General features: G+C 41.0%; 1 protein-coding gene and 1 long non-coding RNA gene across 3 annotated transcripts in view; both read left to right on the forward strand.

Moving 5' to 3' along the window:
- Positions 1-1,459, forward strand: part of npas4l (neuronal PAS domain protein 4 like) — a 4,090-nt gene extending 2,631 nt beyond the window's left edge. For both annotated transcript variants that reach the window (XM_056760944.1, XM_056760945.1), the window contains exons 8-9: positions 1-652; positions 727-1,459. The exon at positions 1-652 is cut by the window's left edge and continues 193 nt beyond it. In XM_056760944.1, the coding sequence (XP_056616922.1) occupies positions 1-652; positions 727-755 (681 nt within the window). In that variant the 3' untranslated portion in view covers positions 756-1,459. The remainder of the gene's footprint in view (positions 653-726) is intronic.
- A 1,328-nt stretch (positions 1,460-2,787) lies between these two features.
- LOC130431909 (uncharacterized) lies at positions 2,788-17,976 on the forward strand. Its single transcript, XR_008908364.1, has 5 exons — positions 2,788-2,926; positions 13,711-13,833; positions 16,230-16,300; positions 16,397-16,476; positions 17,585-17,976. It is a non-coding gene; the product is annotated as an uncharacterized LOC130431909 (long non-coding RNA).
- Positions 17,977-17,991: the final 15 nt, after the last annotated feature.

Here is a 17,991-nt window from a genome sequence, read left to right on the forward strand (position 1 = left end):
TGCACACCTCCCTACAGCCCCACGTCCTCTCTCTCTTCTGACTTCCTGTCTGAGGCTGTAGATGTTCTGGTGAGATGTGAGGGTTTGGATCAGTTGAGATCCTCTCAAGCGTTCCCTCTCGGAGCCTTGAGTTTGGGCACTCAGCTGTACTCTGATCTGCCCCGTGACCTCCACACCCGTGTGCCCGATGCTCACCCGGTCCCCGTTGACCAGCCCGTGCCGGATGCGTGCGAGGGCCAAGCCGAATGCGTTCTCAATCCCGTGGACCTCCCCTCCTTTCTTTTGCCCGACAGTGCACTGCTCACCCCAGAGTGCTCACCCGTGGCGGAGAGACACTTCCAATACAGCGAGACGGAGCGGGACGAGATTAGCGTACTGGCCCATCAGATCTACTCTCTGGCCAGCAGCTTCGATGCGTACAGCGCACACATCTCACGTGTGAACACCGCCTCCTGCTGGATGCGCGCACCCGAGCCGCTCCTGGACGAGAGAGTCATGGAAGGCATTCTGCGTGATCTGGACATGGTTAAAGAAAATCATCTCCAGAGTCTTCATGTACGGACGCCTCTGACGGTCAACACACACAACGGCTGTGACATCAATTCTGAGTTGAATCAACTCAATCACTGTCTATATGGAGACATCAGAGAAGGTGAATAAATGTCCTTTGTCTTCATCATCAGCTCACAAACACCATATACTCAATCACTTGATTCTTTTTTCCAGATGTGCTCACTGAAGAATCCATGTACTGAAATCAGCCCCTGTGACATGTACAGTAATATCTGCAGTATGGCATATTGCCATGACAACCAGCGGCTGGATGCAGCGGAGAAAAGCTTTGTCTTTTCTTTGGAATCATTTATTTTTCTTTGTGCGTGTGTTAAAGAGAAAGATTCTGTCATCATTTACTCACCCTTGAGTTGTTTCTAAGCTTTATTAATGTCTTTGTTCAGTTGAACAAACAAGATGTTTTGAAGAATGTAGAAAGCAAACCGTTCCGGGGCACTTTTGACTATCATTGTCTTTTTTTCTACCATGGTAATTAATGACGGCCAAGAACTGTTAGGTAACAAGCATTCTTCTGAACATCTTTCTCTGTGTCCATCAGAACAAAGAAATTTCTTCAGATATGGAGGCTGAGGAAAAGATAAAACAACAGTTTTATTTTTGGGTGAACTGGCCCTTTAAGCTGTCCATCATTTTAAAATCTGTTCAAAACTATTCATCAAGGCTTTACATGTGAAATAACAAACTACCTCATCTATTAATGGTTGTGAAATTATTTGACTGTTTTTTCTGTAGTTTGTAAGTTATTTGCAGATTTTGAATGTAAGTTTTTCCTCCGGCGTCATAAAGCTGTACAGACTGTCAGAGTTATAATGTTAAAGTAAACATGTAAAGTTTATTTATTTTTGTAGTTTGTATTGATTTGTTATGTCAATAAAAATCTCTGAGATCTAAACGACTCACTTCTGAACCTTCATCTGTAAAGCAGACAGCAGTTATGATAGAGTTGTAGATGTAAAGAGAAATCAACTTTATTTTAAACATTACTCAGCTCACTTCAATGTGCTGCATCTGCTTCTGTGAATGAAATAAGATCTGAAATATGGGATTCTAAAAGTATTCTGTTCTACCTGTAAATAGTTTCAATAATTCCTAGAGATAAAAGAGACTTCACAGTGTTATTGTGCATTTTTAACAAACAAACAAGTCATTAGGAATGTATTGTTTATAACATTGTTAAATAGAACTAAAAATAAGATTCGTCTGCAAACGAGTGAGATGTGACACAACAGCAGATTTCATGATGACATGATGGTTCCAGACAGCAGAGGCCGGTCGCCACTAGCTTAGTCATTTTTTCTCAAAACTCATCATAACTTCAAGTCAGTTACAAAATAAAGGGAAAATTGGTGTAACTAAAATATGAAAAGTAAGAATGATAAGTCTTGCTAGTCTGTGAGAATAGTTAAGATTCTTCACTTAGCGGCTGTGTTGCTTCACACGACTGAAACACGACTCGAATCTTTGCGATGAAAAGAAGTGTTTGCTTTGAGAAGGGTTCATGTAGATGTGGGGTTCAGCCCTTGGGTTAAAGGAGTTTGTTTTGTGTGCACAACTATAGTAAAGTGTTTTCCGCTGTGCTGGGCTCAGTGGAGTTTTTCTATGAATGTTTCTTCTACAGACACTTTATGACAGTGGACAACACACTCTGTATCGATCAAATGTGTCTTAAAAACAGCATAAATGTTGACGTCTCACCTGAGAAGAAATAAACCCAACACTGATTTGTCGCCTCGATTTCTATTAATGTCTACACAGGGTTTACTTTGATGTATTACACCGTACAGCTGTCGGGAACTATAACATATAGCTCAAAGATAGTGCGGGTACATCTGTAAGATGTCTGCTAAAGATCTGGAGATCTGGAAAACTTCTGCTGTGTAAAACATCTGCAAAACATCTTAGAAAGAGCTGTTTACACCCATTCTACACCATACACATCTTCTAGCGGTCTATGACATCTGAAAGCAGACGTCTCAGAGATGTAGAGCAGATGAGAAAACAGCATCTGGTCCCTGAACCTCAACTTCAATCAACAACATTTGATTGTTGTTGGAAATATCAGGAAATGTTTGACGAAACAATTCAATATTAGGAGTATTCCTGGAAACAATCATTTTCAAAAGACTGGACGAACAATAAAACTTCGCTGGACACGCCCACCTGCAGTCTATTATGCACGCCGGAAATGACGTCACTGTTTGAATATGTAGCTGGCGGAGTTTGGTGTCTCTGACAGGAGTGTTCCCTAATAATAAAACTGTTCAAATAACGTTTGTAATCAAATAAACTGTTGGGCTACTCTACAGATATCTGTTTAATATGAGTGAAGACAGTGTAGACGCAAGAGATGAAGGTACGCCACGTGACTCACGTCTGTGACTTTTTCTCGTGTTCAGGGTCAATGTACAGAGTTTTAAGCAAGTGGACTGTTGATAACTTAATATCCTCAACATTTAAACGCTGACGATGGTGTTTTGTTTTGTTTGAGTGACAGATCAGTGTGGTTAACTACTGGTATATTAGATAAAGTTAGAGAAATCTGCTATTATAGGTAGTGCTGGTGGTGATGTGAGAAACGAAGCTTTTCGAAGCTTTGAATCAACTGAACTAATTCGCAAAATGATTCTCTGTTTTGAAGCGTGTGAGGGTTTACTGGCGCCACCTGCTGGTAAACGTCGAAAAAGCAACGAGAACGCGAAATCATTACAGATTCTACCAGACAGTTGTGTAATGTTTTGAAAATAAATGATACATCATTTAATAATAGTGCTAGATTTATGTGTTGTTAGTTAGGGTTGTTAGTTAAGGGAACTCCACCCAAAAATGAAAATTCTGTGGTCAATTATTCACCCTCAAGTTGTTCCAAACAGGTATAATGTAAATGTTTTTGTTCTGAACACAAAGAGAGATATTTGGAAAAATGTTGGCAAATGAATTTTCTGAGCTATTTTGTATCATAGTTTAAAGTGTTGAGACTGTCTTTAAAAACGAGGTGCAAAATAAAGGATAGGTTCTCAGTCTGGAAAAAAAGAATGTTGAACTTTATGTTTTTATTGTTATAGAAATTGAATGTTGTTTTATTTTTAGGTCCAGATATACATGTAAGAACTCAACAAGATATAGGCATGTGTTAAAGGAACATTTTGTTAGAAACAAATATATTTTTTTATATTTTTTTTTTTATGAAGAAATTAGTTATTGTTTTAGCACTTTTCACAAAGAAACTATTTGGCACAGATGTTGCTGGTAATGTTTGTGTCTTTCTGTGTGTGTGTGTGTGTGTGTGTGTGTGTGTGTGTGGCACCTAACTCCACACAGAGTACAGAGAGCTTCTTTTCTCAGTGAATCTCTGTCAGACAGCGCATCAGAAGTAACTTTTGTTTTTGTTGTTAATGAACGATATACATGTTATTAATGTTTTGAATGGCGTGTGTCCATTCCTCCGGACGCTTTTACCTGGAGAACTATGAGGGGTCAATAACACGCCAGTAACTTGCTGGACAGACACATTTGTTATTTTGATAGTCATGTGTGTGTTTATTATACGCCGGCTCGTGGGCAGCGCTGGAGTTTTTCATATGGAAAAATCTTCTGTGATGAATGCAGATCAGATAAATATTATTTACACTTCACTTGTACCCATACAGATGTGTACAGAATACATTTTACAAATGTCTAGAATAGTCTTTTTTTCACACATTGTGATAAAAGAAGCATGTTTGGTCATCAGTAGTTTTATAAGCATATATCTTCAGTTGTTTATTTTCTGTCTTTTTGTCCTTGCGGGGCCAATGCACTTTCCAGCGGATGAGTTAATAAAACACTTTATTGTGGTTAACCAGTGTTCAATATCCCACAAACCCACAAACAGAACAGCCTGTAGAGCAGAAATCTAGGTGGAGATCAGGCACTTTTGTGCGATTGGGTTAAATTACACACTTGACTTTCTTCTGGATTCATTATTTCAATATGAAATGTGTGCGTCTGTGTGTGTGTGCGTTTTTATGTGTGTTTGTGCGTGGGTGTGTACGAGTGTGTATGTGTGTGTGCGTTTTATGTGTGTTTGTGCGTTGGTGTGTACGAGTGTGTATGTGTGTGTGCGTTTTATTTGTGTTTGTGCGTGGGTGTGTTCGAGTGTGTGTGCGTTTGTGTGTGTTTGTACTTGTACATATATCTTTATGAGGACCAGTTTGAGTTTTAGACCAGCAGAGTGAGGACTAAGAGAGTAAAGTGAGGACATTTTGGCCGGTCCTCCCTTTCTGAGACCCCTTTAAAGTGCTGTTTGAGGGTCAAGTCCTGGTTTTTGGGTTTAGGTTATAATCAGGTTTAGGTTATAATCAGGTTTAGGTAATAATCAGGTTTAGGTTATAATCAGGTTTAGGTTATAATCAGGTTTAGGTTATAATCAGGTTTAGGTTATAATCAGGTTTAGGTTATAATCAGGTTTAGGTTATAATCAGGTTTAGGTTATAATCAGGTTTAGGATATAATCAGGTTTAGTTTATAATCAGGTTTAGGTTATAATCAGGTTTAGTTTATAATCAGGTTTAGTTTATAATCAGGTTTAGGTTATAATCAGGTTTAGGTTATAATCAGGTTTAGTTTATAATCAGGTCTAGGTTATAATCAGGTTTAGTTTATAATCAGGTTTAGTTTATAATCAGGTTTAGGTTATAATCAGGTTTAGGTAATAATCAGGTTTATGTTATAATCAGGTTTAGGTTATAATCAGGTTTAGGTAATAATCAGGTTTAGGTTATAATCAGGTTTAGGTTATAATCAGGTTTAGGTTATAATCAGGTTTAGGTTATAATCAGGTTTAGGATATAATCAGGTTTAGGTTATAATCAGGTTTAGGTTATAATTAGGTTTAGGTTATAATCAGGTTTAGGTTATAATCAGGTTTAGGTTATAATCAGGTTTAGGTTATAATCAGGTTTAGGATATAATCAGGTTTAGGTTATAATCAGGTTTAGGATATAATCAGGTTTAGGTTATAATCAGGTTTAGGTTATAATCAGGTTTAGGGTGAGGGTTATGGTTATGGTTAGGTACTCACTTCTGATGCTTAGGGTAAGGGGCTAGAGATTGCATTGTGTCAATGTATGTCCTCATAAAGATAGCTGTACAAACATGTGTGTGTGTGTTTGCGTGCGTGTGTGTGTGTGTGTGTGTGTGTGTCTTCAAAATGTTTAAACATAACTGTTACATTACTGCTCAGTGATTATAATAAGATTAGATTAGATTAGATTAGATTAGATTCAACTTTATTGTCATTACACATATACAAGTTCAGTGTAACGAAATGTAGTTTAGGTCTAACCAGAAGTCCAATTAACAAGTGCAGGATATACAGTGTGAATAAATATAGAATACAATATTAGGAAAATACTATACAATGGGCATGTACTATGAAAATTCTTTACAGAAGGAATGTTCTATGACAATATGACAGTCGGTATGTACTATGAACAATATATACAGAAGGCTATATACTGTGAACATTAATGTTCAGGTGGTCATGAACAGATAACAATTTAGACTATACAATAGTGCAAGTGACTTAAGTGTGCATTAATTATAGACATTAGCTTTTAAAGTTGCAGTGCAATAGATGAGTCAATGCGGTTATTAAAGGTAGGGTGCAGTATATGAGTAGATGCAGTTATTGAAGTTATAGTGCAATATATGAGTAGATGCAGTTATTGAAGTTATAGTGCAATAGATGAGTAGATGCAGTTAATAGAGTTACAGTGCAGTATATGAGTAGATGCAGTTATTGAAGTTATAGTGCAATAGATGAGTAGATGCAGTTAATAGAGTTACAGTGCAGTATATGAGTAGATGCAGTTATTGAAGTTATAGTGCAATAGATGAGTAGATGCAGTTAATAGAGTTACAGTGCAGTATATGAGTAGATGCAGTTATTGAAGTTATAGTGCAATAGATGAGTAGATGCAGTTAATAGAGTTACAGTGCAGTATATGAGTAGATGCAGTTAATAGAGTTACAGTGCAGTATATGAGTAGATGCAGTTAATAGAGTTACAGTGCAGTATATGAGTAGATGCAGTTAATAGAGTTACAGTGCAGTATATGAGTAGATGCAGTTATTGAAGTTATAGTGCAATAGATGAGTAGATGCAGTTAATAGAGTTACAGTGCAGTATATGAGTAGATGCAGTTAATAGAGTTACAGTGCAGTATATGAGTAGATGCAGTTAATAGAGTTACAGTGCAGTATATGAGTAGATGCAGTTAATAGAGTTACAGTGCAGTATATGAGTAGATGCAGTTATTGAAGTTATAGTGCAATAGATGAGTAGATGCAGTTAATAGAGTTACAGTGCAGTATATGAGTAGATGCAGTTAATAGAGTTACAGTGCAGTATATGAGTAGATGCAGTTAATAGAGTTACAGTGCAGTATATGAGTAGATGCAGTTAATAGAGTTACAGTGCAGTATATGAGTAGATGCAGTTATTGAAGTTATAGTGCAATAGATGAGTAGATGCAGTTAATAGAGTTACAGTGCAATAGATGAGTAGATGCAGTTAATAGAGTTACAGTGCAATAGATGAGTAGATGCAGTTAATAATGTCTCATATCCAGCTTTTCACAAATGATTTGTGTGTTCATTCCTTCATCATTCAGTATTTTATCTTAAATTTCACAACAAAATCTTATGAAAACAAAAGTATAGACCTTTAGTTTGTAAAATAGACAGTTAGCAAATATACGTATATGAAAACAACATAACTAGATGAAAATAATAGTTACATTTACAGCTTCAATTTTTCATCTATGAGAATCTTCTTGTGGATGCTTCTTGTGGTTTTTGCAGCATTCAGATACAAATAAAATATATACATAGCTCAAACTTAGGTTATGTTTTAATATTTTATTTGAAATCTAATGAAGTATTCTATATTTATAGTAAGTATAATAGTATAGTATAGCATAATAGTTAGCACATAACAATTCAAATGTGAGTAAAGGATGAACCATGAACACATTTGTGTGGTCAGTATAACCCCACACATTAAATCACTTCTCAAATGATCAGTCAACAGAAGATCATTCATCCAACAAGACAAGTCTTTATTGTTTTCATTCTTTTTTTTTCTTCTAAGAATTGCGTGTCTGAGAATGGCATGAGTTGACCTCCAGAAACCCTGCACATTTTATTGTTGATCAAAATATGACAACTTGACCTTTCCAGTGAGTCACGTGAGGGCTTTAATGAGCGTGTGTGTTTGTGATCTACATGACTGGGGTTTTATTCCTGTGCCAAAGCAGATAATACACTTCATGCATCAGTGAAGAAATAATGTCAAGATTTATTATATATACAGTTGAAAGAAAAAGTATGTGAACCCTTTGGGCTTACTTGGATTTCTTCATAAATTGGTCATAAAATGTGTTCTGATCTTCATCTAAGTCACAACAATAGAGAAACACAGTCTGCTTAAACTAATACCGCACAAACATTATACGTTTTCATGTTTTTATTGAACACAACATGTAAACATTCATAGTGCAGGGTTTAAAGGAATGTGAAACCCTAGACTAATGACTTCTCCAAGAGCTAATTGGAGCCAGGAGTCAGCCAACCTGGGGTCCAGTCAATGTGATGAGATTGGATGTGTTGATTAAAGCTGGCCTGTACAATAAAAAACACACACCAGTTTTGAGTTTGCTGTTCTGAAGAAGCGTTGTCTGATGTGAACCATGCCTCGCACAAAAGAGCTCTCAGAAGACCTACGATCAAGAATTGTTGACTTACATAAAGCTGGAAAGGGCTACTAAAGTATATCTAAAAGTCTTGATGTCCATGTGTCCACGGTAAGACAGATTGTCTACAAATGGAGGACACCACGGAGGAAGCAACTGCTGTCCAAAAAAAACATTGCAGCACGTTTGAATTTTGCAAAAGAGCACCTGGATGTTCCACAGCACTACTGGCAAAACATTCTGTGGACAGATGAAACCAAAATTGAGTTGTTTGGAAAGAACACACAACGCTATGTGTGGAGAACACAAGGCACAGCACACCAACATCAAAACCTCATCCCAACTGTGAAATATGGTGGAGGGGGCATCATGGTTTGGGGCTGCTTTGCTGCCTCAGGTAATGGACGGATTACTTTCATCGATGGAAAAATTAATTCCAAAGTTTATCAAGACATTTTGCAGGGAAACTGAAGACCATCTGTCCGCCAACTGAAGCTTAACAGAGGATGGACGATGCAACAGGACAACGACCCAAAGCATAGAAGTAAATCAACAACAGAATGGCTTCAACAGAAGAAAATACGCCTTCTGGAGTGGCCCAGTCAGAGTCCTGACCTCAACCCGATTGAGATGATGTGGCATGACCTCAAGAGAGCGATTCACACCAGACATCCCAAGAATATTGCTGAACTGAAACACTTTTGTAAAGAGGAATGGTCCAAAATTTCTCCTGACCGTTGTGCAGGTCTGATCTGCAACTATAGGAAACGTTTGGTTGAGGTTATTGCTGCCAAAGGAGGGTCAACCAGTTATTAAACCCAAAGGTTCACATACTTTTTTCACCCTGCACTATGAATGTTTACATGCTGTGTTCAATAAAAACATGAAAACGTATAATGTTTGTGCTGTATTAGTTTAAGCAGACTGTGTTTCTCTATTGTTGTGACTTAGATGAAGATCAGAACACATTTTATGACCAATTTATGAAGAAATTGAAGAATATGAAGAAAGCCCAAAGGGTTCACATACTTTTTCTTTCAACTGTATATAAATTCATTTGGCAGGCATTCTTGATGTTTTAAACCTCAGAATGTGTCACTTTGTTACTTCATGTTTATACAAAGAAAGGGTTAAAATGATGAACAAACAGATTTTTTTTTGTCCTTTCTATGAAACAAGTGAGAATATCTGCTGGTGTGTTAAATGTATTTAATTTCTCTGTCAGCACATTGAGGGATGTAAAATGGGTTTCATGTTAATTGTTTTTTTTCTCAGGCCCCAACAGAACAGAATGTTATGAAAGGAATGATTTTGTATTTGGTACATGCAGTTATTGAGTCAAAATAATGAAGATTGTTCCATCTTTCATTGTATGTCACAAGTGAGTTGACTGGATTCTGTAATTATGAATCAGATTGAATGTCTCTTTAAGTGAGGGAGTGATTCTCAGATTCAGTGATATCAGTCAGTGACATTCTTTATATGTCTTCTGTTCATCTGTCAGACACTTCATTGACTGTTTGACATTTCAACAATTGCCTGAATGAAACACAAATGTCACAGCTATAATTCACATAGATTGTGTGGCTGGGAGGGACTTTGAGTGAAATATTTTATAGGATTTATTTCAGTCATTCCATTTCTTGTTGTGGATGTTGACTCTGATGAGGATGTGTTTAGAGATGTGACTCACGGTTCTGACACAAGAGAAAATAAACACATGTCAAGGTTCAACATGTCAACACACACGCACGCTCACACACACACATTATTTCTTGATTTCATTTCTGTTGTATTTTTAGCTTTTAGGCATTTAGCTGATGCTTTTATCCAAAGTGACTTACAAGTTTGAAGAAACAATGTAGGAGATGTATGGTAGTGAGGCAGTAATACTAGAAGTGTATATACCGAGTTACAAGTTTCAGTTCATGACGCTGGAACAAAATAAATGTTGTGATGTTGTTTCTTTTTAGTCTTAACGTCCCTCACATAAACACTACTTTATTTCCAGGTACATTCATAAAAAACGTCTTGGTTACGTATGTAACATCAGTTCCCTGATGGAGGGAACGAGACGTTAGGAAAAGGCCAATAAAATTTGGCAAATGAAATTGCAGCATTCATTTACCTCTTGTTCTGAAGAGCCTGAGAGCCTCTCATGACTGCAGCAGAATGCGATACGTGTTTGTGGCATAAGGGACACAATGTCTCGTTCCCTCCATAAGGGAACCGAGGTTACATACGTAACCAAGAGGTTCCCTTTCTGTCGGTCTCTCGACATTGTGTCGAGAACGACAGATGGGGTTCCCTATGGAAAACGCCACAATGCTGTATCGCGTCTCAATCTCTAGCGAAGCAATGGTAACAGGCCTGGGTGTGTCAGCTCGATGCTTTCGTGAGACTGTAACCTTCCAGTGTGGTGGTTGGGGGGTCCCAGAGATTTCTTTGAGAAAGATGGGTACAGCCCTGACCGGTAACCTTTCACGGACGGAGGCCTTAGCTCTCTACTGGCGAGAGGCCGTCCGGCTCGGGTTTACACCGGGTGAGCGCAACTCTTAATCAGAGAAGCGCTGCAGAGGCCACCTCCTACCCGTGGGGAGGAATATGGTGGATATAAGTATGGTCTCGTCCTTGGAGGAGAACGCATGGAATGTGCGGACTGAGTAGTTTGTCCGCGAGATGGAGGTCCACCTGGTGAAGCTCATGGGTTACGAGGAGTGGGAACTATTCTCATGAGGATACATCAGACGGACCAGCCCACGGAGGAGGTGTTACAGACGTCCGGTAGCACTTGGTCCGGTTAGAGCTATCTGTGATAGTTCATATGGTATCCCGGCCTAAGCCCCCAGGGTGTGCGTGCTTAGTGGTGGATGGAATGCCTGTTCTTAACCAGTATTTGGGTAAGAAGGGAGGTTGGTGAGATACCTGTTCTTAGCCATATGTTTGGGTAAGTAGAGAGGTAGATAGCACACTGACCCAACCTACTGGAGGGTGGAAAGGTGCTTTCGCAGGCATACGCCCCCCCGGATGCCAGTCCTACATGTCGTGTCTACATGCCATGTCCTCATTAGCCACCGAGACAGTGTGGTTAGCTCTCGAGCTCCCAGGAACTATGACGGGGGACCAAGGGGACGGTCTGCTTCACCATTTCCACGGAGGGTGGTTCGATTGCTGGCAGAGCTAACCATGTCGCGGGGGAACCCCAGAGGGGCCCCGGAGGGAAGGTTGGCTCTGTTTACTAACCTGCCTGGCGGGACAGCTGCACGCACTGTCGGTTTGAGAGTGGTAGCAGCTGTCCTGTGTGTACGACCCTACGCCTCGCCAGGGCATGAGGTCGGGTTTGCCGGGCACAGTCCAGTGGAGTGTGCGATCGGCTAGAAGGAACACCCAGGGGGAAGTAAGTGGGCGCCAGGCCCTGAAAAGGGCCCGGCTTTGGTGATGAGGCAGGACGTCCTGTACCGTCCGATCAGAGCCGTAGCTGTGAAGGTCGGGCCCGATGTTGTTCTACCTGGGGTCTTCCCGTCAGTGTCACTTCTCTCAAGAAGGTTGCTGACGGGGTGGAGGTTTCCCCCTTGACCTCCGCTTCCGGGGTGCCGCCTGTGGGGGGTCCTGGGCTGCCGGGAAAAAGACACCACGCGTGATCTCGGAAGCCTCTGGGCGGCCGAGTCGCAGCGCGGTAAAATGTGGCTAATCACCACTGTCTGCTTCTTCACTGTCAAAAACTGCTGGGCGCAGTCCTCGACTGTGTTACCAACAACCCACCACAGAGAAAGCGGACTTTCTCTGTGTCACTCATCTGCGCATGGTTCAGCCGGGGGTGTCTCTTCTGGACCACTACCGTGGACATCGTCCGACCCAGGGCCCGTGCCGCCACCTTAGTCGCCCGTAGAGCGCTGTCAGTGGCGGCACGGAAATCCTGCATTATACCCGGGTCGGCCTTAGCCTCGTGGAGCTCTCTCAACACCCTGGCCCGACAGACCTGCAGGATGGCCATGGCGTAGAGAGAGGAGGCAGCCTGGCCCGCGGCAGCGCAAGCCTTCGAAGTCCTACACGCTTTGGACGGTAGGCGTGGCCGAATCCCCCAGGTGGTAGACGCCCTCGGCACAGGTACACCGCAGGCGCACATTCCACCCGGGAAGTAAGGGAGCAGGGAGCAGGAGCTGGCTTGACTGGAGCGGGCCGTGAGCAGAGCGCTCTAAGTTTTACACAGCTCCTCATGCACCTCCGGGAACAAAATGCCCCCGGGGTGGGCGCGGTTTGCACCGCGCTCCGACCTCAGGAACCACGTATCCCCGGGTTAGCACGGTTGACATCACTTCTGCTTCCTCCTGAGCTCGACCGCTGGGGGTGGAGCTCGGATTCGTCATAGTCGGATGCCAGTCTCCCTCCCGCATCGTTTCGGAGTACGTGCCTGAGGATACTGACGGTATGCCACCGTCGGTTGGGGAACGTTCAGAAGAGCGAATCGGGGTGCGATCGGCCCGTGAGCACATGGCTGGCGGGTTTACGTTCGCAGCGGTCCCCACATCACGAACGCTGCTAATACAGGCGGACTTCGGGACCATAGCCACCGATATCACGGCCCGAGTAGCAGACGAAATGGTGGCTGGTTCCCGTAGGAAGACAGCCACCCGTGACCGCAACTTCTGAATGACAATCTGCCCGCAGTGCTGCGGGCAAGATGTGTCACCGAACGCTGCTTCAGCGTGCTGGACGCCCAGACACCTAACGCAGTGATCGTGTCCATCCCCCTCCTCGATGAGAGTGCCGCACCCAATACAACAGCGGGACATGCCGCACTGGAGAGTGCTCAGTCCTGAAAAGGACTTTTTAGAAAAAATCTCTAACACCTCCGGAACCGCTGAGACGCCCAGGGGAAGGTCGCTGCAGGTAGGGACGATCCACTGCTCTACGTCGTAGATCCGGCAATGTAGAAGTAGAATTCGTTGAATTCTTTTTGTTCGTAGTCATGAGCGAAGGCTCTGAAGAACAAAAGGTAAATGGATGCTGCACGCCGGCTTCGTTTTATACCGGACATCCGTGGGCGGAGACCGGCATGCAAATTTCATTCGCCAAATTTCATTGGCCTATTCTATAGTAGTCAGAGTTGATTGGTTCTCAAGGGCGAACCCCATCTGTCGTTGTGTCGAGAGACCGACAGAAAGGGAACTAAAATGTTTATTATAAATATTAAAATTAATTGTTATAAACCTGTGTATATTTAACAAAGTGCATAAGTGAAGTTTTCATATATTCAATATTTCTGCTGTTACAGTCGGTCGACTAATAACACAACATACGTCTGTTGTATGTACGTGTGATCTATGAGGATATTAAAATCGTCAAATACAAATGCACCACATGACTGTTTGAAATGCTGACAACATATTTGTGTTTCGTTTAGATTCAAGAGTTTTGCTTTGGTCTCAAGATTCCTGCTGTGTGGCCCTCAATCCCAGAATGCCCTTGAAAGTGAGACATTGTGGAAATCTTTGGGACTTTTATCTCTGGAGGAAAGAGACTTGAGGTAATTGCAGTCCCATCAGCTGTTACACACCCGCTCTCACGCACGCACGCACGCACTCACACACACACACACACACACACACACACACACACACACACTCTTTAATATGCAATCAGGTCCAGATGCTTTTTTTGCTTAACGTTTTTGCTTTGTTCTTTAAGTTCTTTTTCAGTTATTGTGTTTGATTATCTTTTATCGGCAATTCTAGTTTTTACAAGTGTTTGTAAATTTTCCTCACAGTTTGGTCCATATACACTGTGTGTCGCTGAATGTGTGAAGAGTTTTGAAAATGTGGTTTCAGTATTGAACAATGCTTGTTAGCAATCGGAAAAAACTGTAAACGGTGTTGGAAAAGGTTTTCCCATATTTCTCCATTTTGAATGATCAATTCTTCATGATACATTTTTATTCAGATTGTCAGTCCTCCCAGAATAGGTTTGTATTGACTGATTTCTTGATTATTGTCAGCTGTTTTTGGGTGTATTGTGAATTGGGGTTAGAGCCGGTGTGTGCTGTTAACCCGCAGAGCAGATGGATGTTATCATTCACCTGCCGCCCCTCAGAGCGATGGAGGCGTCAGCGCGGCTGATTTATAACTCACTTAGATTTGCATTTGCTTAGCTGAGAAGAGATCAAGGAAGAAATTATGTGCCAGTTTGTCCAGCAGGACAGAAGAGACACAGATGAGATGAGGGTCTGATGTTATGCGGGTTGATGTAAATGAAGAAGTCGACCAGCGCGGGTTGCATTAAAAGCCCTTGAGTGAGAGTTTTCCTTAGAGGAGAATAGAGCTAATGACAATGGATTTCTTTAAGAGCGTTCCAACAAAAATCTACACTGTCACCTTACCTGAGTGTTTCTTCCTAACATTCCAAGATACTTTCTGTCAAAGCAGGGAAAGAGAGAAGCGGTTGCCATAGTGATGCTAAATAACATACACACCATAGACCACACAATTAACATTACAGCTACTGAAACATTTGAATTGTGGACAATATGAACAGTTCAGATATAAGACGACACTAAAGACCCTAAACATAATGTTTTAGATAAATATACAAAAATAAAAAACAACCTCTGAATCTGCTATAACACATGAAACTCTTTTTTCAAACTTGTGTATCATTAGTCTCATTTTATCTAATGATCGTCTTCACTTTCTCCACTTCAGTGAACATGACATCATTCATCATGGAGCTGTAGGTATGGTCCCTTCATTTTTTAAGGTAAAAAGGAATCTTAAAGGGACAGTTCACCCAAAAATGAAAATTCTGTCATCATTGACATCTGCTGCTGAAAACGAAAACAATTTCGTTCAGAATCAGCTACTTAGGTCGGCTGACTCGATTTCCTTCTCATTCATTCCCGTAGCGTATAGTGCATTACTCTGGTGAAGATTGGAGGGTCTGTCATCTCTTTTTAATCCACTTTTATGTCCTAAAACGCTCGTTTTTTGGGGTCGCCAGCTTATAACAACGTATATCTTGTTTTTTTTTAGCTTGTTTGCTGTACACATTGTCAAATATTAGCTTTTAGACATTTTTATTTTATAAATCATAAATGACAAGGAGGCGGCAGCTTCTCGCAATGCAAAGAGACGGGTGGTGTGGGCGTGGTCTTCAGATTATGACGCGTATCACTCTGTGTCTCCATTTCCAACTCAGTCCCATCACGGATTTTGCATGTGTAGTCGAAAGACAAACTGCTGCAACCTTCATCGTATATTTCACACAATTTCACACCACATTCATTGTTTCAGTTTAACATAATTCCCACATTTCCTCCCGTGAGTTAAATATATATATATATTAGATTGTTGTTCATTAATTAAAGTCACTGGAAAAGACACCTAGTTGGTACGACAGGGTTACAGAGCATTTTCTTGAAAAGGAACGTAGGGCAGAATTTACATATAAATAAATGGACAATTTTTATGATTTAGGCCGAAAATGAGCTTCCTCTCTATAAAAGATCAGCAGCCGCCACTGGTGTGTGTGTGTGTGTAAATCTCCTGATGTGTACACATGTGTGTGTGTCTGTGTGTGTGTGTGTGTGTGTGTGTGTGTGTGTGTGTGTGTAAATCTCCTGATGTGTACACATGTGTGTGTGTGTGTGTGTGTGTGTGTAAATCTCCTGATGTGTACACATGTGTGTGTGTGTGTGTGTGTGTGTGTGTGTGTGTGTGTGTGTGTGTAAATCTCCCGATGTGTGCTGTATGTGACTGCAGTACTGAGACATGAATTATTCAAGAGAGATATTGAATTCCTCTGTGTCATGTTCAGCATCGGTGCGGCTCTGACGGGACATTAGAGCTGCAGCTCAACTACACTACATTACCTTATTGAATTGGAAACTTTAATGTCAGTTTGTGCTTAACATTTGCATTAATGTTGCAGGAGACGGAGCTCATGAGATCTTCTGTCCCACTTCAGTTCTGCTGTGTTTCATTACAGAAGTGCTTTAGCCGGTATCACAAACTTTCATCCTCCAGTTTTAATCGGAACATCATTTGAGCTGAATGTCAGATATCGTGTAAAGAAAATTCTCCTTCTATACTTTAAAGAAGACCCGAGCAGAATGTTCCAGCATGTATGATGCAGTGCGCATGCAGACGGTCATTTGCCTCTCTTAGTTTCAATCCTGGTAAGTTGTTTGTTTATTCTCCCGCTGGTCTGGATGTTCATGAAGATGTATGTTTTGTGCTGAACTGTGGAAGGTTGAGTCTAATATCTGCTGTATTAGCTGAAAACTTTGAAGACACATATAGACTGAAATCTGTCCCTTCACCTGATGTGAGGAGATGCTGAAGCATTATCACACGTCACTTTATTAGCAGCACAATGTTTTGCTATCAGAGGTTAGGAGGTGATCCAATGGACCGCATGCTAAACACATTCTACATGAGCTGCACGCTTGCACACTGAAACCTGAAGTCAGAAGGTGTTTGTGTGACACTCCATCAGTCTGAATGTGCAACTGTCTCATCCTACAGAAGATATTAACATCTCTCTGGGATTCATCTCAATCTGATTTCACCTCTGAATAATGAATGAAGTGAATTCTGCTTAATCTTAATCACCTGTTATGTTTTACTTTCCAATTAAATGTAGAAAATCACAATATATTTAATTTACATTTATGCATTTGGCAGATGCTTTTATCCAAAGCGACTTACATTGCATTATAGCCATTAAACATGTGTTTCTGTACAATCTTTGGGATGGAACACATGACCTTGGCATTGTGAGCGTCACGCTCTAACCCACTGAGATACAGTAAAGCTTCACATCTGCTTTCAGGATTCATCACTGAGAAAATAAACACAGAGCTTCAGCGTGAACTATCTGTCCTGTGGCTCAGGTTGTAAAGCTGACGCTGGCCACGCCAAGGTCATGGATTCCATCCCAGGGGATTGTTCATACTTCCAAACAAATGTATAGTGTGTAGTTTAATGCAATGTATGTCGCTTTGGAAAATAGTGTCTACCAAATGCATAAATCTAAAATGTAAATGTAGATAAATTCAGATCATATGTGCATCTTCAAGCAATAAAGCAGGTGACCACAATTTCATTAGTTCTATTTAAATGGGACCGTTCAGCCAAACATCTCAATTCTGTCAGCATTTATTCTCCTCATGTGTTTGTAAACCTGTATGTGAGTTGTTCTTTAGTGGAACACAAAAGAAGATATTTTGAGAAATGCCTCAGTGGTCAATGATGATGTGGTCATTTTTGTGTTCTGTCTTTCAGTTTTCTTAATGTAATGCACATCTACAGTAGCTAACTGTGGAGCAGAGAGAGAGAATTGAGCGGCTTCAGTGTCAGTGAGTCTTAAGTGAGGAGGTTTTGACTCCAAAAGAGTTTCTGGGATCTTTTACCCCTGTCAACAACACCCCTAACATACTACATCACATACACAGATGTGACACAGAGTTGTGTGTGTGTGCACGTGTGTGTGTGCACGCAGCAGTTTAACTTTGAAAGCTGAGTCTCAGTCACTGTGATGTTATAAAGGATAAGTGTGATGTGTCCGTTGGTAGATTTCATGTCGTGTAATGAACAGACTGTAATGTTTCACGGGCAGATGACCGTCCACCCCATCACATCATGAAAAATCACTGACCCTCCTCATCCAAGACCGCCCCGCATCTGCCAAA

Source organism: Triplophysa dalaica, chromosome 11 (genome assembly GCF_015846415.1).
Source record: "Triplophysa dalaica isolate WHDGS20190420 chromosome 11, ASM1584641v1, whole genome shotgun sequence".
NCBI lineage: Eukaryota > Metazoa > Chordata > Actinopteri > Cypriniformes > Nemacheilidae > Triplophysa > Triplophysa dalaica.